Below are 22,486 nucleotides of genomic sequence, written 5' to 3'. Positions count from 1 at the left end.
CCAACAGATATTACATCAATACTTAGTTGAGCCTTTTGCAAATGTAACAGCCTCTAGACGCCTCCTATAGCCTTTGATGAGTGTCTGGATTCTGGATGGAGGTATTTTTGACCATTCGTCCATACAAAATCTCTCCAGTTCAGTTAAATTTGATGGCTGCCGAGCATGGACAGCCTGCTACAAATCATCCCATAGATTTTCGATGATATTCACGTCGGGGGACTGTGACGGCCATTCCAGAATATTGTACTTCTCCCTCTGCATAAATGCCTTTGTAGATATCCAAGTGTGTTTAGGGTCATTGTCTTGTTGGAATATCCAACCCCTGTGTAACTTCAACTTTGTGACTGATGCTTGAATTATTAACCTGAAAAATTTGTTGATATTGGGTTGGATTCATCCCACCCTCGACTTTAACAAGGGCCCCACTCCCTGAACTAGCCCCACAGCATGATGGAACCTCCACCAAATTTGACAGGAGGTAGCAGGTGTTTTTCTTGGAATGCTCTTCTTCCGCATGCAAAGCACTTTTTGTTATGACCAAATAACTCAATTTTTGTCTAAAAAAAAATAGCTTTTGCATACAAGAGACTCTGTTTGTGACTTGAGTGAAGAAAGGGCTTCTTTCTCATCACCTTGCCATACAGATGTTCTTTGTGCAAATTGAGCTGAATTGTAGAACGATGTACAGATACACCATCTGCAGCAAGATATTCTTGCAGGTCTTTGGAGGTGATCTTTGGGTTGTCTGTAACCACTCACAATCACAATGATTTCATAGGTAGGGCATAAGAAATGTACTTTAAATGGGATAATGATCGGTGGGAGGGTGAGCTATTGGTGGTGGGAGGCTACAGAGTTATCGAATGCAAGGGAATCATAGACCATTAGCCTCATACCCACTCTATTAGGTGCCGCCTATATAGCAGACATGTCCTCATAAAAGCCAATTAGGCTCAATACCGATCGCTATCACAGCGGACCTGGGAGCCGTGTGTTTCACTCATCTAAGAGAAATTCGAGACAAATAGTCGGTTAGTGCAACTGTAAAGGGTCGCTCCTCTCTCTTCCTTTTTTGTTCACCTTTGGTTCCCATTCAGCCTGATAGAGATTCTCAATTAGGAATGGCAAATATGGCAGGATACAGATAGGTAAAGCTGCTTAAGTCTTACTCAATATAATGTACCTAGAGCAAAAGGCGATTCTACTAAATGTCGACTTGGGGTGAATACTTTTGCATTTTTTTTTGCACTTTAAGTTTTGTGTCATAGTAAAAAATAATTTGCATTACTGCATATTGTATAAATCTTAATGAAAAAATGCCAGTTGAATCTATTTTTATTCCAGTTTAGAACACAACAAAATGTGGAAAATACCCCCAGAGCAAGGCACTGTAGATTAGCCTAACCTACTTGATTGAATTTAAGAGATAGATGCGCACAAGGGGAAGCATGCTACAAGTGCTCTCTAGCACATAATCCCGTAAGAAATCTATCTGGGTCTTTGTAAAGAAACTTGCCCTTTATCAAATAATTTAATGGAAATATAGCTGCACCAGAAAAATTTACAACAAACAAAGAGCATTTATTTTTGATGCAACTTTGCTACAAAAAAAGTGAACTAGTTCTTAAAGGTTTGTACATATAATAAAGACACAAAGGCATTCGTTTTTCAGTGCAGAAGCATTTCAGTGAAGCCTACTTTTTTTTTTTCAACAGATATAAACAAAATGATTTAAGTCTAGAACTTGAAAACAGATGTACATATTTGATTCCAGATATGCCTGAAACAACTTCATCTAGTAGGCTGTACAAAAAATCCAGGCCAAACTTTCTTACACACACACAGATTTTTCTAGTTTCATGTACGGCTATGAAATGTTGGAAATAGTTGCGCAAAATCTTTGTGGGTCTGTTCTATTTTTTACCCCCAAACGTCAATGAGCGCTTATTTCGAAGATGTGATGATGAGACGCATATAGACAGGTATCACACTTGGTTCACCCCAACATTACAAATAAAAACCACAAGAAAAAGCTAAAACGCATGCAGCCATTAACATTATGACTGTCCTTTGTTTTTTTCACTCTCTTCATCACTGCTACCAATATCACTATCAGTTGACTGAGCATCATCTTGGGGAAGAGCAGTCTGAACATTTTCTGCCTGATGAACATTGTTTTCCTTGTTAAATTCTGATGTGCTGCCATTGTCATTGTTTTCCACTGACTGTTTATTATTTGAAGGGGTCCCATCACTCTCCGATTTTTTATCCTCACTGCCAACCAGGAAGTTCTCCCAGCCTTTTAACCTTTCTTCTCTTTCTCGAGATGTTTCTTCAATCTGTCATAAGAAACATTTAGTTGTGAGGTGGGTTTTTTTTTATGAAAACCAATTATTTTTTAAAATGGGGAACAGTCGTTAAAATAAAAAAATGGTTCACTTACTTGAAAACTTTTAATGAAGACACTGGTCTATTGATTGTCATGGTAAAAGAAAAATATATTGTGCCTGTGTGTGTGTGCCTGTGTGTGTGTGTGTGTGTGTGTGTGTGTGTGTGCCTCTGTGTGTGTGTGTGTGTGTGTGCCTCTGTGTGTGTGTGTGTGTGTGTGCCTCTGTGTGTGTGTGTGTGTGTGTGCCTCTGTGTGTGTGTGTGTGTGTGCGCCTCTGTGTGTGTGTGTGTGCCTCTGTGTGTGTGTGTGTGTGCCTCTGTGTGTGTGTGTGTGTGCCTCTGTGTGCCTCTGTGTGCCTCTGTGTGTGTCTGTGTGCCTGTGTGCCTGTGTGCCTCTGTGTCTGTGTGCCTCTGTGTGTCTGTGCGCACGCGTGTGTCCTGACCATATACATACTGTTAAATACACCAAACTTGTTTTGTACATTTCTTAATATTGCATGCTTGTAAAACTAACCTACACCATATTTTTATCAAGCATCATAATAATAAAAACAGCACCAAGCAGAAGTAGAGGGCACAGGTCAGAGATCATCAATGTTATAGTATTATCATTATCAAAATATACAAGGGTGACTCACAGAAAACACACAGCAGACACCCATTAGAATAGTGGTCAGCTATAATAGCCAGTTTTCAGCAACACATCAATATATGTAAACAAAAAAATTACTGAAATATACATAAGAAAAGGGAAGGGTTAATGCAGTTGCAGACAGACATATAAATAATGTTGTACTATAAAACCCAGATTTTCAGGTAGCAGACTGTCAATTAAGTCTTCTCTGTACATTTATTGCAAATAAATAAAATCAAGCATCCTTTTTAGTAACCATAAATCATCGGTCATATCAGAGTGTACTGCTTATTGTTACAAGGTCACAAAAAATTGAAAATTTTTCGGAAAAAAATAAGATGGCGGCCGTGAACTCCCGAGGACAGAATCTGCACCAGGGGGTAAGTAAAAAGTTACGGGAGGGGGGGTCTACGTAGGGTAGGGTTTTTTTATGAAACGGGTTGAATTTTCCTTTAAAGGAAAACTATACCCACAAAATGAATACTTAAGTAACAGATCATATTAAGTGACATATTAAAGAATATATATTTAAGTGTATATTACACTTTTACATCTTTTCCCTTGATCCCCATGTTTAGGATATTCTCTGTGCTGCCTCAGAGATCACCTGACTAGTATAGTATAGTTTTCCTTTGAGAGTTTGAAATGTAGATTCAAGTACAACCCAGGAAAACACATACAAGTATTCAATCTTACCTGATAATCAGTTACCCCATCCCATGGTTCCACAGCAAGCTGACGGCCACCAAACCAGCGCCCATTCAGAGCCTGTATGCAAAGGTCGCCTTCGTTTGCTTCTTTGAATGCCACAGAGGCCACTCCATCAGGATGTTGCTAGAGAAAAATAGAAATAACTGACAAGAATGCCTAGCAAAAATGTAGGCTATAACTGATGTCGTTTTTGCAATGGACAGTACCAGGTCAGAGAAACAACCAACCGTTGACAATGAAAAGATTTATGCCATTGCAATCTCCAATAGCTTGTCTTCTTTCAAATATTGGACTTTCCCCTTTCTGGTGTTTGCCAACAGTCGGATTCGGCCGAATCCTTCTGCTCAGCCGAACCGAATCCTAATTTGCATATGCAAATTAGGGGCGGGAGGGAAATTGCATGACTTTTTGTCAGAATACAAGGAAGTAAAAAATGTTTTCCCCTTCCCACCCCTAATTTGCATATGCAAATTAGGGTTGGGTTCGGTATTCGGCCGAATCTTTCACGAAGGATTCGGCCGAACCCAAAAAAGTGGATTCGGTGCATCCCTAATATATATATATATATATATATATATATATATATATATATATATATATATATATATATATATATATATATATATATATATATATATATATATATATATATATATATATACACACACACACCCCCAAACTTAAGTTGCTTGCTGAACCAATTCCTTAAAATCTGTAGCTCAGACGTAAAAATTATTTTAATCACGCGATGCGCACGCAGTTCTTTTTGGCCCATTACGGTCGTAATTTGAATAAGCAAATTAGGTTTTGGATTCGGTTCAGTATTCAGCCTAATCTTTCATGAAGGATTTCACCAAATCCCAAAATAGTGGATTTGGTGCATTCCTACGTCTTTTACACATGTTCTGTTACACAGAAGATCGTATTACTTTGAAAATACATGCACACTGCTAAGAGAATCCTGCCATTTAATGTTGCATACACCGGAAGGGTTGCCATGGAAATCCTTTACACAACAGACCACATTATTCAAAAGACACCTATTTTATATACAAGACAATAAGTTATACAAATGTGTGACGTGATGTGCCTCTTAGGGTCAGGGTGCACTCTCAGATTCGGGGAGATTAGTCGCCCGGCGACAAATTCTCTTCTTCGGGGGGACTAATCTACCCAACTGCCTCCCGTCGGCTAGAATGTAAATCGCCGGCAGGATGGCACTCTGAGCGCTTCATTTTCCGAAGTCGCCAGAAGTTTCCACGGTAAACAAAGCGATCCGAGTACCATCCAGCCGGCGATCTACATTCTAGCCGGAAAAAGGCGAGTTCAGAGAGAATAGTAACCCCGTAAAAGAGGAGATTAGTCACCGGGCAACTAATTTCCCCGAATCTGAGCGCGTGCCCTGAACCTAAAGATCTATGCATGGGTAAAAAAAAAAGATGTTAAAAAGATGTGCTAAAATCAATCCTAGATAAAGCTTGCAGATAGCTATTGTTAGAGCAAGCACAGTAAGATAAAGACTACTTTTAAACTGAGCTTATATCAGAAAAGTAAAATGAAACCAATACCAAACAACTTACATCAAATATCAAGAGTTTCTTCACTTGGCCAAATTTTTCACATTCAGATCTAAGATCTTCTCGGATTTCATTTAATACCAAAGGATCTTCCTGTGAAAAAGGAAATGTTGTATAAACACAAAGAACTATAATTTGGTGTTTATTTAACAGGAAAGTTTTCAAATATGTGCTGTAGCTATGTGATATGATGTATATTCAGTTTAAAGGAATAGTTCAGTGTGAAAATAAAAACTGTGTAAATAGGCTGTGCAAAATAAAAAATGTTTCTAATATAGTTAGTTAGCCAAAAATGTAATGTATAAAGGCTGGAGTGACTGGATGTCTAATAAAACAGCCAGAATCCAACTTCCTGCTTTTCAGCTCTATAACTCTGAGTTAGTCAGCGACTTGAAGGGGGGCCACATGGTACATTTCTGTTCAGTAAGTTTGCAATTGATCCTCAGCATTCAGCTCAGATTCAAAAGCAACAGAAATGACCCCATGTGGCCCCCCCTCAAGTCTCTGATTGGTTACTGCCTGGTAACCAGGGTAACCAGTCAGTGTAAACCAAGAGAGCTGAAAAGCAGGAAGTAGTGTTCTGACTGACATGTTATACATCAAATCACTTCAGCCTTTATACATTGCATTTTTGGCTAACTAACTATATTAGAAACATTTTTTATTTTGCACAGCCTATTTATTTACCCAGTTTTTATTTTTACACTGAACAATTCCTTTAAAGGAATAGGTTTCCCAGAGATGGACGAAATTCTCACACAATATTTCTAAATTCAGAAAGTATAAGGGCAACTGCTAATACCTAGAACTTGTGCTATATCTACTTTAACTGGCCCAATAAGAGTCAGTTGCAAAAGGTGTGTATTTACTTGTATGCTGCCGAATATTAAATTACAACAAAAAAGTCACAATGGCAGTACAGGTATGGGATCCGTTATCCGGAAACAGTTACCCAGGAAGCTCAGAATTACGAATGGCTGTCTCCCATAGACGCCATTTTATCCAAATATTCTAATCTTTAAAAATGATTTCCTTTTTTTCTGTAATAATAAAACAGTAGCTTGTCCTTATTGGAAGCAAACCAGCCTATTGGGTTTATTTAATATTTATATGATTAAAGATCCGTTATCCGGAAAACCCCAGGTAATGAGCATTCTGGATAACAGGTCTCATACCTGTAGTATATATATTTTTTTTTTTTTAATTCACCAAGCAACTGTTGTTTTTTTGTTATTACACTGGAACAAGATGCAGTTTTGAGCTTCTTAGTATGGAAACATAGACTGAATGTAATGAAAGAGGTATGCTAAAAAGTTTACTTAACCTTTAAATTCTATCCAGGGCCTTTGTATTATAAAGAATTATAATATAAAGTGTATCATTCTATAGGTACTGATAAATGCTTTATAAAGAATATTTCTCAGATACAAGAACTACAGGTATGGGACCTGTTATCCAAAATGCTTGGGACCTGGGGTAGACCTTAAGTCTACTAGAAAATTATATAAACATTAAATAAACCCAATAGGCTGGTTTTGCATCAGCTAAGGATTCATTATATCTTAGTTTGGATTAGTAAAGAAGGCGAGGTGCTCTTGACCGCAGGGACGCCAGAAGGCGAGGCGCTCTTGACCGCAGGGACGCCAGAAGGCGAGGTGCTCTTGAACTCAGGGACGCCAGAAGGCGAGGTGCTCTTGAACTCAGGGACGCAAGAAGGCAAGGCTCTCTTGACCAAAGGGACACCAGAAGGACTCTTTGCAAATGCTTACTGTAAATTTGTATAGCATTTTTGGTAGCTGCTTCTAATGAGTGAAGTTTTGTTTACATGATTTGAACAATATATAGTGAATAAAGTACCCCCTTTTGTAAAATATAAGGATATTATAAGTTACCGAGGAGTTTCATGACCATATAAAAACACGAGGCCGAACATGGAACTCCGAGGTAACTTCTAATATCCTCATATTTTGCAACTGGGGGTACTTTATTTATTATAATACACAAGTTTCAGTGAGTCATGTGACAGAAATGACATCAGAACTCACCGTTTATAACTGATGACATCAGAACTCACCGTTTATAAGGCTATAATTTACAGGATATTCATGGCTTTTGTGTATTATATGTATATACATGCACCATGTGCCTCATCATATGGATAACCAAGCTGTACTCAGTGGAATAACCAAATATGGCTGCAGACTATGTCAAAGAAATGTCTAGGATTGGCTAGCACTGATGGCAAACTTCTGCACATTCCAACTATTGGACGTGGGGAGCAAAAGGTTAATAAGGACTGGGTTAGAAGGTTGGAATTAGCTTTTACAAGGAGAGATTTAAGTTGTTCTGTAGATGCCAGTGCTAAAAAAACATACAGAAGAATAAAATGTTTCTTCAGCAGAGAAAACAAAACATTTTTAGTTAGAGAGATTGGAAAGATGACAAATGATAGCAGCATTTAGCTTTTCAGTAAGATAATAAACACTTCTTCAAACTATTTGAAATATTTTTACAAAAAGACTACACACCTTGTTAACCCCTTGCCTCCCAGGTTCTCCTAGCCAGTGGCATGTAAACTGAAATCTGCTTAGGGGAATTTACAGACTGTGTCGCAAACAGAGAACCAAATTATTCTTCGTCATCAAAACCCACAGCTGTAATAAATACCTGACAGATAATTAACTGTTGGCCATAGATACCCAAATACAGGACTGCAATGCAATTCAGCGTTAGGAAATGGAGCACCTACTTCATAATTTCTAATTAGCAGCCCTAGACAACTGGAAGTTAAACAGGCTGCCCTACCCACATTCCTGAGGGTCATAAAAATATAAAATAATCTGGTTGGACTGGTACTTGCAAATCCAGAAATCACTTTGAACTGCCATCACTGAATTTTTTTTAATGAATTAAACAGTTGCAACAATTATTTAAGACCAGTAACCTCATTCATAATTATTTAAGATGAATAATCACAAAAGGTACAGACTATATTAAATGGATGTAATCAATGACCTGGATTCCCTTTGTATATAGTCAGACTGTAGTAAACCTTTAAATGACTGCATATATCACAATTTAATCCAACCAATAAAATCCATTAGCCCGCAGGTCACTAGGATATTTTATCATATCGTACTTTAACCAAATGATAAGTATATCTCTCAAGATCCAGACTTCTAAATCAGAACTGAAAAATAAATGGCTGAAATTTTCTTAATAAACCGGGTCGATCCACCAGCATTACACCAATGGCCAAATTTATCAAAGGTCAAAGTGAAAATTCGAATGAGTTTTTTTTTATTGCCAAAACTGTCAAATTCGACTAGGGAATTGATAAAAATTTGATTCGAGTTTGTAAAAAGTCTAATTTGATTTTCGAGATTTATCATACTCTGGCCCTTCAAGAACTCTAATTCGACTATTCGCCACCTAAAACCTGCCGCATTGCTGTTTTAGACTATGGAAGACATCCTGGGATCAATTTGGAGTTGTTTGCAACTTCCCCGACATCAGAGTTTTTTTGCACAGAAAAAACTCAAATTGAATTTGAAAAAGTCTAATCAAATTTAATTCTAATTCTTTTCAGTTTGCGGGTCGATCCTATACACCCGAAAATTAGATTTTTTTTTTTTTAATAGATTTAGATTGGTCGAATTTCGAGTTCATGGGAGTTTTAGAAAACTCGCATGAACTCAAATTATAGATATATATAGATAAATCTGCCCTCAAGACTACAAAATTATCTTTAGAAACAGCCCGCGGATCTGCCAGATATGACCAGATGGTCAAGCAGTATGGTTGCTCAACCTGGGCCTGTTCCTGGTTGTGGTGAGTTAATACCTGATCTGGGACCCACTATTTTTTTATATCTCCATCTTCATATGGTTAAAATTGCTCACCAACTTCTTCTCAACCAGCCTTTCATCTGCAAGCAAATACAGATAAGAGACCTGTTATCCAGATGGACCTGGGATTTTTGGATAAGGGTTTGGATCTTTCCATAATTTGGATCTCCTTAATTAAGTCTCATAGCCACATCTACTTAAAAAAAAAAACACATTATGTTTGTTTTGCCACCAGTAAGGATTAATTGTAGCTTAGATGGGATCAAATTCAATGTATGGTCTTATGTTTAGAAAGATAAAGGAAATAATTTTTTAAAAGATTATTTGTTTAAAATTGCGTCTAGGGGAGATGGCCTTCCTCTAATTCCCATAGTTTTCTGGATAACAGGTTTCCGGATAATGGATCTTGTACCTATTTATATGTTTATCACAAACACACATCATGCCATGGACACAAAGTCTTGAGCGGGCGGTTGAGGTGTTCAAACTTGTGTGGCTTCCCCCAGATTCTAATTTCTGTGATATGTTTAAGACTAATGCATTATTTAGGGGCAATTCAATTTATATATATCAACTAGAGAAATTAAATTCTTCATACTGCAGTTTTGTTAAAATACAACTTTTTTATTTTTATAGTGTGCAGTGTATAAGTGTACCTACATCTTTATCATATTTGCTTCATAACAACACACTGAGCTAACATTTTATTTAAAGCAGTGATTGCCAAACGTAGAAGGTACTTTGGCCAGTTAGGTACAGATTTGGGTAGAAAGTTGATTTAATCTCCTAGCTAGACCCCAAAAAACAGCTTGAGGGTCAACGAATGAAAAATTTGGGAGTGAATGATTTGCTATTGTACATGCTTTTGGAACTATGGCTAACTACCGGTAATATGACAACATTTTACTCAGGGAAGCACCAGGATAAAAGGCACGAACAACAAGTACATAGAGGTAGGAACTATGTTGCCAACAGCTCTATTGTTAATAGTGTCTTAGGAGGGCTAACTCCCCTGGGCACCCCACAAGGGCAGTGGTATGTAGGAAGAGCAGGAAAGCTTAGTGACATTCCCCTGTTATGTTTGTGGAGAATTGTTGTGCTTATAGTAGCAGTGGGATCTTAGCATACAGGAAGGGACAGTAGCTGTGGGACAGCTTAATCACTATATGGCATTAATAGCACTTTGATACCCGCTTTGGTATTCAGCTCTTGCATTTTAACTCCCAGAACCTTCTAACAGCTGAATCATGAATACCAGTTATCCATTATTTTTTCAAGATGTGTCTAGCATTGCGTGTAACAGTTTAATGTTAATAACACGAGGGAATGTACAACCCCTGCATCTAGGAATATGATTCTGAACTGCAGAATGCTGAAGTTGTATTTTTTCTTTTTTTAACTGATACGCCATCTAGTGGAGAATTTATGTTTGTGACTATTTAGATAAGACACAATTAAAAGGAACAGTATCCCCTTTTGCAAATGCAGATGGGCATACCATCAAAATAATGTTTAAACTGCAATTTCATATTAAAATGATTTCCAAAATAACAGACCACCTGCTTTAATCAGGTAGACAGCCTTGCAGCATGCTTGGTGGAATAAATATGTATTTCATAAGGAGGCTTCCTCTCATTCAAACTTCCACCCTAGGCACAGGCCTTCGAGTATGAGTACAGGTTAACAACTACTAATTGCTAAAAAAAATCTCAGTCCCCTGTGTGTAATGGCAAAAAAAGACCATAAGAGTTCAAAGGGATACTGTTATGGGGAAAACATTTTTTTCAAAATGAATCAGTTAATAGTGCTGCTCCAGCAGAATTCTGCACTGAAATCCATTTCTCATAATTTATATTTAATTTTGAAATCAGACATGGGGCTAGACATTTTGTCAATTTCCCAGCTGCCCAAAGTCATGTGACTTGTGCTCTGATAAACTTCAATCACTCTTTACTGCTGTACTGCAAGTTGGAGTGATATCACCCCCCTCCCTCCCCCCCCAGCAGCCAAAACAAAAGAACAATGGGAAGGTAACCAGATAGCAGCTCCCTAACACAAGATAACAGCTGCCTGGTAGATATAAGAACAACACTCAACAGTAAAAACCCATGTCCCACTGAGACTCCTCCAGTTACATTGAGAAGGAAAAACAGCAGCCTGCCAGAAAGCATTTCTCTCCTAAAGTGCAGGCACAAGTCACATGACTGGGGGCAGCTGGGAAATTGACAAAATGTCTAGCCCCTTGTCAGATTTCAAAATTGAATATAAAAAAATCTGTTTGTTCTTTTGAGAAATGGATTTCAGTGCAGAATTCTGCTGGAGTAGCACTATTAACTGATGCGTTTTGAAAAAAACATGTTTTCTGATGACAGGATCCCTTTAATATACTCTTGTATCTATTACATATTTCACCACAACCGAGCATACTGAAATTGTAAACATAGCCGCTTTCAGCAGGACTTATTTTTGTGGCAATTGTAAAATTGGCCCCTGGGTACGATTGGGTAACCTTCCAATCTTCCATGTCCTCGGTAAGATGACTGAGAGATCGTCAATTTCCGTGTAATTTCGCACATGTGCAGTTGTCGCAAACCGGCAAACTGCTCCAACTGCGCATGCGCCGAAATACCGATCCCCCACTCAGCTTACAGAGGAGCCGGAAGATGAATGTGTGGAACTGCGCTGACAGATACTGCGCAGAGGGGTAAGTATAAAGTATGGAGCATTTCCCCGAGGGGGGGGGGCAGTAAGCCTGGGGGGGGGGGAGGTAGGAAGGGAGGTCTACCTGGGGTGGGGGGTACTCTGTTTTTTACAAATGGGTTTAATTCTCCTTTAATTGTCGTACACAATGGCCAATTTATGCCATAAAGTGCCCTTGTGGGTTCATCTATGTTGTCAAATACCAGGAAAACTTGGGTGAGGATGCTGGTGCCATCAGAAACTATGAGGTGAGATTGAGAAATTTTAGTAAAGAACAAAAAGACAAGAGACATCTATGACTACTTTCGGCACATTTTTTTCACCATCATAACTCTCTGGAGGATTTGATGAGGGTGTTGGGATTGGAAAAAGTATCCTGTGGAAGTCAGCGTGGGAATTTAGAACGGACTTCTGAGAGCCGGTGGATTTTTAGACTGGAAACTGCGGTAAGTCTCTTAAAGTGGCTTAAATGAGGAATTAACTTTCACTGTGTTTTTATGGGTTTTTTTCCTTTCTTTTTTCATTATATATTACATTGATTGTTTGGTTATATTTTCAAACAAATGTGTGTATTTTGGGAGGGCAGTGACTTTGGGTATTCAATTTTGGGTATTCAATCTTGGAAGTTGCTTGCATCTGGTTTAGTTGCCCTTTAGTTTGGTGACGAGTGTATTCAGATGAAGAGTGACCTCCCTTGTTACATATGGAATTTCCGCTGTTATCGTGAGGTTTGAAACTGAAGAGCGTATCTATGTGTATGGTTTTGAAAGGAGGCTTTTGATTAGACATCCGTAGACCATGTCTCGCTTTTGCGGAGAGCCGGGTGCGGCAGTTTATTATATGGCGCAAAAAACTCCTATTTAAGGTTTCTGATAGCTTGTGACACTATCCTCTTTAAAAAAAGCTTTGGGCAAAATGCACATTGGGGCAAGTTCTTAATGGCAGTAAATAGGTGAGGTTCCGGTGATTTTGCGGTGCCAGTGGTTGCTGTAGTAGGCTGTTAACGTAAGTTAACCACTTTGGTAATTATGCTGTATGGCAACTATTATACTTTCTACATAAGCATGCTTTATTGTTCACTTGCACATCTATTTGGGAATCATTTTGAATCCCATTTTAATACCTGGGTACTTTAATAATTGGGGGGATAATTTGGATTTAACCTTCATTTAGATAATATAATAGAGCAACTTTTCACCTCATCACTGCTATCCTGATATTTTTAATACTTGTGTGTTTTTATGGTTTAAATAAATAAATAAAATGTGTTTAAATTTACATTCCCAGTGGTGAGACGCCTTTCTCTGGGATTTTTCTGATATTAATTGTGCATGTCTAAAGTCAGGGGGTGAAATCTTTTTGTAACCTGTGTGCAATGGCCCTGCGTATATCAGGCTATAGTGTGTTATTTTATATTAGTGCAAAGAAGTATTTGGACAAGGAATTATGGCATTCCATAGAGTACCAATAACGTATTAAATAACCCAATAGACTAATTCAGATTAGAAATATCCGTTTACAAACTGGTAATATAAGAAAGAGGGGCATATAAACAATTCTCCATGGTTTAGAAAAGTTCGCACTCAATTTCATTTATATTTTTTTAAATTACATTGTTTTGTTACCTAAGCACAAACACCAAATATGTATTCATTTTATGAATATGAATTCCTGACTTGTATAGATCAAAAATCCATAGTAGTATTCTAGCAAATTTAGATAGCAAGACATCCAAAAATTCATGTCCAACACATATAGGATTGATGTCCAGTACATATAGGATTACCAAATTATGTGGTGTGTAAGATCCAAAAATAAAACCAGTTAAAATAAAGTTTCATAGCTGTCACTTTGGCTACTGTTCAAAATCCTGCATTTTATGAGGGGTAAAGGCAAGAAAAATATGTTGACCAAAAGAAACCATATTTTTTGGGAAGTGCGCATTTTGGATAAGCAAGCCTTTCTACTCCTATATGTAAATCCACTCTACTGAGTGCTGTATGTGTTGCAGTTGGTCTGTGTACCTTTGTTTAATAGTGCAAATTACTATTCACATACCAAGTTATAAGAAAACCATAAAAAAAAAAAAACAAGTATGTTTTCCTTACCTCAAAGTCTTTTGGGTGAAACATATTTTTGATAATTACAACCCTTTCAAATCTCATTCGTGATGCATCATTTGCCTTCTTTTCGGGCCTCCAGTCCAGTTGTCTAAATAAATAAATCAACTGCATATAAGTTTAATGGAAATTAATATCCACCAGATATCCACCTGTATATTATTTACCCATTGTCCAACTATACTCCTATATGCTAAAACAATGTTCTGGCAGTTAAACATTTAATTCTGTATGTTATGAGAGGTTAAATATAGCAATAAGCATCAGTTGGGGGGGGGCAATCAGACTTAATAGAAGTACACACTTTTGCTGCATAGACATCTTCTTCCTGTAGTCTTTGCATTTCTTCTTCTTTTTGGTGGCATCATACGCCCCCTTCAGTTGAAACTTTGCATTTTCCACACGCAACTTGTAACCTCTTATCTCATACTCATCAAGAAGCTTCAAAGCAAGTTCCACAGATTCTCTCTACAGGAATAAGAGAGCATTGTTAACTATATTACATTCTAATGTCCAGTCTAAGGCTATGGGCACACAGGCTGAAGGTTCTTCCTTCTCAGCCTGCAATGTTCTTTTTTTGAATTGCTTCTACTTGTGTGCACTCACACACAGCAGAGGTCAGCCCAAATACGCAAAGGCCAACCTCCATTCCACTGCGTGTGAATGTACACAAGCGGGAGCAATTCAAATGGATGGGGCACAGAGTGGATCCGCCTCTCAGCCTGATGAGAGCAGTGGAACTTTCAGTCCATGAGTCCATAGCAAATGCAGTCTAACTTCTGTGGTACAAAGAGCTGGATTGTTTATGGCCTACGTGGTGGAGGGCTGATAATGGAAGCTAGGGGAAGCTTGACCTCTCCCTGTTTTTAAACCACACCCATGTTACCACAAGAACTTTTAAGCCAATGTCCACAGTAATCGTGGTAGCACACCAAAAAACCAAATGGTTGGTGCTCACTGCAGGTGCATATCACTCATTTTAAGCATTTTAAGTCATATTAAAACATACACTTAAATCCATATGCCGCCGCGCCTCCTCCTCCCCTGTGGATAGCACAGCAACCCCTCCAGCACATAATTAAACACAGGTACCATAGGGGAGGCAGAGTATGGCACACACAGGGAGCATAGGGGGAGAAAGAGTGTGGCGCACAAAGGGAGCATATGGCAGGCAGAGTATGGCACTCTCGGGGAACATAGGGCAGGTAGAGTATGGCAAACAGGGAAGATAGGGCAGGCAGAGTATGGCACACACAGGGAGCAAAGGGCAGGCAGAGTATGGCACACACAGGGAGCATATGGCAGGCAAAGTATGACACACACAGGGAACATAGGGCAGGCAGAGTATGACACACACAGGGGGCATAGGACAGGCAGAGTATGACACACACACAGGGAACATAGGGCACACACAGAGAGTATAGGGCAGACAGACACCAAAACTCTGTTTAGTGTTTGCAAAGTAGATAGATTAGCATTATACAAACCCTTCTCCCTTTTTTGTTAACCATTTGTTAGCCAAAGTCTATTATGTACGGTGTTCTGTACCAGTAAAATAATTATCTACCTTGCAAAAATCAAACATGGAGTAGCTTTAGTTTCCCTGTCTAGTCGAGTAGCTTTAATTTTCATGTTTAGCTCAAGAAATAATAAAGACCTTATGTTAAGTATGGGAGTACAAGGCACATAAGAAAAAAAAACAAAACAAAAAAAAAATAACTTACTTTGAGATAACAACATAGCCCATCCCCTTTCAGGTTTCCTTCTCTGTCTTTGTACAACTTTATTTTATAATCCTCAGAATGTGGATCACGCATTATAATACCACACTTAGACATAATCTCAGCAAATTCTTCATTTGTAGTGTCAGGAGGAAGCCCTACAAAGGACATATATACAAAAAAAATCAGATATTGCAATAAAAATAAAACACTTTTTCTCATCAAGTATGAGCCCATGGTAAAAACGTTTCCTACCTGTCACATAAACATTAGTGTTTCTCTGTTCTTCAACATTAAACCATCCTGTAAAGTAAATGAAAAAACATGCTAATTATTACCAAAACAACTGATACAATTATGCTTCAAACTATGTTTTAGAATAATATTCTCAGTTTTACCCATTATTTTAAACTCCATTTGTTCAAATAAATGTAGATAATAGTGTCACAATAGTATAAATCGTACAAAACAGTAAAAAAAAAAGCATAAATGTTAGAAAATCAAAAGAATGTAGTGGCAATCAATGTTACATTTAAGTATTTTTCTCTATGTGGAAGAACATTAGAAAAAAAAGGGGCATGCCCTTATTTGATATTTCAAAGCCAAACACAGCCTAGCTTTATATAAAATGTTACATTGTTCTATCAATCTGCAACAAAATGTAGATTAATTGTAACTGTGAATTTGATAAAAGACAAGTTAAAGCATCTGAACAAACAAACCTACACCATTATGTAGGGCGACACTTCAAGCTGGACAGAAACTATATGTCTGATCTGAATGCTAAACCATTAAAAATCTGTATCGATAGTCGAAGTACTGTCTCTTTAAAAAAAAAAAAACTTTGACTACCTACTTCGCCACTTAAAACCTACCAAGCACCAATGCTAGCCTATGGGGACCTTCCCCATAGGCTTTCTAAGTAATTTCTGATCGAAGGAAAATTGTTCGATCGATGGATTAAAATCCTTCGATCGAAGGAAAAAATGATCGAACGATTTTTCCTTCGATCGTTCGATTGAACTAAATGCGGTAAATCCTTCGACTTCTTAGTCGAAGGATTTTACTTCGATGGTCGAATATTGAAGGTTAATTAACCCTCGATATTCGACCTATAGTAAATGTGCCCCTAAATCTACTAGAATACCATGTAAACATTAAATAAACCCAACAGGCAGGTTTTGCTTCCAATAAGGATCTTCATTTATTTCGATTTAGATCTTCATTTGGAACAAGTACAAGGTGCTGTTTTATTATTACAGAGAAAAAGGAAATAATTTTTAAATATCCGGATTATTTGATTATAATGGAGTCTATGGGAGACGGTCTTTCCATAATTTGGAGCATTCTGGATAATGGCTTTCCAGATAACAGATCCCATACCTGTATTCAATACCATGCATGTTACTGTATTTGTAAACGTAGCTGCACAACCCAATATTCACACTAAACGCGCAATAGTGGTGCAGACCCCACAGACTGTTGGCACACGTGATACTCTGCAACAAAAGTATTCAAAGGAGCTGCATCAGGTGCACAGATGGTAATAATACATGTTATATATAGCGTTGAGGTTCCTTTAATATTTTGTGTTGCAATTTTAACTACCTGTATGTTTTTGGAGTATGGGAAGAAAGCATTTGAAAAAAATACAGTTCCTTGCAAATAGCACCCTGGCTGGAATTATACCCAGGATCCCAGTACAACGATCACTGAGAATAAATATATTAGGGGACTATATTAAAAAAAATATCTGATACCTTACGCACTGGCAGATCTTTTAAGAAGACACAAGGGCATCCCTCAAGATTAGCAAAAGAGGTCCAATCTCTCCTTGTTTCCCCGCACATTACGGCCCTAAATCCATCACAAAGTAACTGATGCCAAAGCAAAGGTGCTCAGAATATTTGTGCATTGCCCAGACAAACTCAGCTTTGCTTAATTGTATCCTTTCGACAATAAGCTAATCAAAGTGTTTCAGACAATCTCTCCTCAGTCTATAACTATCATGGTTGTCAACTTCGAAAAGCAGAAACGAATGAGCACACAAGGCACATAATGCACTATAAACAACTTTGATGTATCTTTAATATTTAAGATTATGGCTAATGTTTCTAATGATACAGTGGCCATTTAACAAAAGACTCGGCATTGTAACATTCCATTTCATGTGCCTCTTTTTTTTTTTGTAGACAGTGTTTTTTTGTAGAAGGTGCTGCATTATACCTCTGCAGTGTTCCTGGCCATTTCTCTTGCAGTTATTTTATTACGTTTACTTTCATGGTTATACCCTATTCAAACTTCTATTGTAACCGTCAACACCAAGGCCTAGAAAAGGAAAAGGCCAAAAAGGAACCAGTTTTGGGTAAAGATGGAAAGTGGAGTGCAACAACTAGCATCTTTGCCTTGGGTGCAAATACAAAAGGACTTGAAAAAAGCTGAATCACAGCTAAATCACAGTTAAAGATTTGAGGTATGGGTTGCGTTATACAGTGGAACCTCAATTTTAAGTACCCTGATTTTAAGTTTTCCCACATTTTACATTTTTTATTTGTTATCGCACCAATGTACAATGCATTTCAATGATTGCAATTCCCTGATTTTAAATAATGTTTTCCCGGATTTTACATCAAAATTTTGTCTTGGTGTTCCCAAAAATTGCAATTTGTCCTCTGCAAATATTATTATTAGTGAAATAAGGAGGTTTAACCTACCAACAAGATGTATATTTTGCCATGAATGTGCCTGTAAATGGTCAATTCCAATTAGTCTGCCCCTTATACAGTCCTGCACCAATCACTTATTGCTTTATGTTGTGTATGTGACAGAGAAGCCTTGCACATGCCACCCATAGTATAACATTATCGCTGCAATGCTTAACCCTTGTAATTAACAGATTATTGTTTCTCAAAGTAAAACAGACTCCTGTGCTTATATACTTTCAGTACTTGAAGAGAAAATTGCTTTAGCACATTTGCCTGATTTTACATCATTTTTTCCTGGTCCCCTTAAAAACGTAAACTGGGGCTTCCCTGTATCTTATGATTTTAGAGCTGGATAGCAGAGACAAACACAAAAAAGAAAGCATAGCCAGGTTCTTACTTTCTCCACAGACTAAAAAAAGCACTGATGGAAAATACACCACCTGTCTCTATAAGGCTTATGGTTACTTTACCTGGGTCTGCTTTTCTTTTTTCTCCTTTTGCTTTGGGTTCCCCTTGCTCAGTTTGCAGCTTCTGCTCTTCTTTAGGTTTCTTTTTTTCTTGTGCTTCGCTGGAGACTGGCATTTCCTTGGTTTTTGTAGCATCTGTATTAAGAGCATTGTCTGTACCCCCTGTGTCTACACCATAGTTTGCATGGTACATAGCCAAAAAGTCTTCTGTTATCTATTAAAAAACAAAAAGTAAAAAAAATATTGGAAAAATACAGACTATACCACCACTGTACAAAATCACATAAAAGAATAAGCCAGAGACTAGAACTACTGCAACAAAATTCTGGCCCAGTAAAACGAGTGAGTATGGCAAAAAGGCTACACCTCTTTGATTTTAGTGTATCAGTCTGCATTTTTCAAAATGCAACCTAAAGCCTTTAACGTTTTGCACGTTGAATTACACGGATATATTTGCAAAATATGGTTTGGAATAATACAAGCATATAGTCAACTTGCTCTACAGCCACTTATTATTATCTCTGGGTATTAGAACATACAGTACATGCACTGGCGCTGTTTGAAAAATGTATTCCTGTTGGTTCTGTATAGGCAAATATAACAAACAAATGCTGTAAATATTGAAAACAACAAGTAGTGTTTAGGATTTTTTGTATTAGTTAGAATTAGGATCAAAAGACGATGTGCTGACAAAAGAAAGTTAAGCAGTTTGGTCAAATTTAGGGGTTATTGTTATTTATACATCACCAATACATTTACACGGCACTTACACAGCATCAATCACATGAGTTGTTACCCCAGCAGAGTTTACAGTCAGCTCACATTTACACTCAGAAGGATCAATTTAATCAGGGAAAAAGGAAATCAGGAAACTGGAGGACCTGAAGGAAACCTACACAGACATAGATAGGACATACAAATTCCTTGCAGAACACCAGCAGTGCAAGGCAGAATTGCTACCTGCTGAGCAACTGTGTATGTTTAATTAGGTGGGTGTTTGCTATTTTCAGGCATTGCTACATAGAAACTTATATATCAGTTAAGGAGTGGTAACAATAGCGTACTGTAACTGCTTCAGTCACCCAAAGGGCCATATTTATATTCGTAATGGGGACATAAAACCATTATCTGGTGCCCATTTTTGATCCCACACTGATGCAGAAAACCTACTGTCAAACCTTGCAACAGAACGGCTGATGTTGCACTGGATCATAAGGCTAAGGAAAAAGTAAATATTGTACCAAGGCAGCCCAACCGACAGTTTATTAGGTATAACTCGTATACTGTTGGCTTGTACAGAAGGTGGATGTTGAGAACTGTTCCTCAGTAAGCGTTATAAAGAGCAATGGTTTAATCCAGGCAGTAAGTATATTTCATATTCCCTTTAAAATGTGTTTGCAGACAACCCGAAGTTTAGAAACAGGAGCACCAAAAAATTAAAGTGTATTAAAGGGGTTGTTCACCTTCAAAACACTTTTTTTCAATTCAGTTGTTTTTAGATTGTTCTCCACTTTTTTTCAATTACTTTCCTTTATTTTTTTACTGTTTTTCCAAAATCTAAGTTTAAAGTTAAATGTTCCTGTCTCTGGTGTTTGAGTCTGACAGCTCAGTAATTCAGGTGCAGACTCTAAATGGTTACAATTTTGCAACATTTAGTTGATACATTTCTCAGCAGCATCTCTGGAGTATTAGCAACTATTGTATGAATTCTAACAACTGCCTGTAATGAAACCCAGAGATAGAGTCCTGCAGCGGGTCGTGTACCCGCGGGTTATCCGCAAAAACCTGCGGTACCTTGCGGGTTGAGGGGAGAAGTTCTGGGTGCGGGTAAAGACGCTGGTCGGCGGTTCTGCGGGTTTGTGAGTCGGGCCGCGGGCCTTCTCAATAGCGATATTTACTCCTTTTTTCTGGTCACGGCTACTTCCGATGACCTCACTTCCGGTTTACAATGACAGCACTTCCTGATTCTTGATGGTCAGCGGATCACGGGTCCGGGTTGCGGATAAGGTACTTGCGGGTAGGTCGGGTAGCGAGTAAGAATGTTGGTTGCAGGTACGGGTCGGGTACGGGTCCCAAAAAATGGACCCACGCAGGACTCTACCGAGAGATTCTGCTCAACAGGGACAAATATAAGAAATGTATGAACTAAATGTATCCATTTAGAACAGTTTAGAAAATATTAGAAAAACGGTCACAAATAAAAAGTAGAAAGTCATTAAAAAAAAGTTATTTCTGGTGATCTATCTGAATACAACTAGTTGTTTGAAGATGAACAAACCCTTTAAAGTAATTGAAATATAATGTACTGTTGCCCTACACTGAAACACTACTATAGTTTATATAAACAAGCTGTTGTGTGGCCATGGGGGCAGCCATTCAAAGCTGAAAAAAGGCACAGGATACACAGCAGATATCAGATAAGCTCTGTAGTATACAATGGGATTCTCAAGAACGTATCTCTTATCTACTGTGTATCCTGTGCTTGAACGGCTGCCCCCATGGCTACACAGCAGTTTCTTTATATAAACTATAGTAGTGCTTCTGAAGCAAAAACATCAGTTTTACCATAGCTGTGCAACACTACATTATAATGTCATTCCTTTAAAATATTGTAAGTGTTGGTGTTACTGTTCCTTTAAGGCATAAATGCTAAGGTTCATGCAGCACACATGGGTAGTGTGAGGCCTCCAATCTCACATGCTGCCGACAGAGGGACACTGGGAGTTGTAGTACAACATCTGAAAGGCCTTCACTTGCTTGGGAATAATTCAATGTAAGAAACCAGCATTGTATAACGATTTGCACAATCTTCCCCTTACTTTTGGGAACCAGGCCTTCTTCTCCACGTCCCACTCATACTCGGTGCCATCACTAGGGTCCCGGAACGTGTAAGGATCCTGACCATCTCCCGCTTCCCGTTCTCCATACAGCTCCTGAAGTCGTAACTGCTCATAAAAGGCCTCGTTCGATCCCGTGTCGTCACACATTCCCCCGGTTGAAGTGAATCTGCAAAAGCCGACTGAGAACTGAAACAACCCCCAAGCAACAAAACTGTATCTTACAGGAGTATTACAGGATTACTTTCCCCGGTTGCTAGTGCGCGTGCGCAGATGCTTTTCGTAAACGTGCGTGCGCGTAAACTTTGACGGCCGAAAACCAACAGCGCTCCGTGCGTGCGCTTCGGGGTTTTTTCTACGCATGCGTAGACCGCGTCTCAGGGTAACTACAGATGTGCTAATGAGATAAGAGCGGCGACTAACAGGCAGATAAGGAAGGCTTCGTGTATCCAGATAAGGAGTGAGAATCGTAATATGTTGCTCAAAAAGTAATATTTAGAAATTGCACGATGGCTAGTTTAAGTTAAAGGGGTGGTTCACCTTTAAGGTAACTTTTATTATGTCCTAGAACGGCCAGTGCTAAGCAACTTTACAATTGGTTTTCATAATTTATTTTTTTATCGTTATTTGCCTTTTTCTTCTGACTCTGCAGCTTTCAAGTGGGCGTCGCTGACTCCCACTTTTTTTAACCAGATGCATAATATAAAAAGGAAATGTGTAGGGCTAAGTTCCATGGGAGATGTTGTAGGATGTTGTAGGATGGTGTGGGATGCAC

General features: G+C 38.3%; 1 protein-coding gene across 1 annotated transcript; it reads right to left on the bottom strand.

The window, feature by feature from the left end:
* Positions 1 to 1,667: 1,667 nt before the first annotated feature.
* On the bottom strand, positions 1,668 to 22,040 carry htatsf1.S (HIV-1 Tat specific factor 1 S homeolog). Its single transcript, NM_001089621.1, is given in 9 exon segments — positions 1,668 to 2,342; positions 3,722 to 3,859; positions 5,317 to 5,406; positions 13,970 to 14,072; positions 14,286 to 14,449; positions 15,706 to 15,860; positions 15,958 to 16,005; positions 18,878 to 19,088; positions 21,694 to 22,040. Coding segments are annotated over 9 exon segments (1,359 nt in total). The 5' UTR covers positions 21,862 to 22,040; the 3' UTR covers positions 1,668 to 2,060.
* Positions 22,041 to 22,486: the final 446 nt, after the last annotated feature.

This window comes from Xenopus laevis, chromosome 8S, assembly GCF_017654675.1.
Source record: "Xenopus laevis strain J_2021 chromosome 8S, Xenopus_laevis_v10.1, whole genome shotgun sequence".
In the NCBI taxonomy this organism is placed as follows: domain Eukaryota; kingdom Metazoa; phylum Chordata; class Amphibia; order Anura; family Pipidae; genus Xenopus; species Xenopus laevis.
Note: the sequence above shows the minus strand (reverse complement) of the source record. Positions and strands in the feature narration are given on the sequence as shown.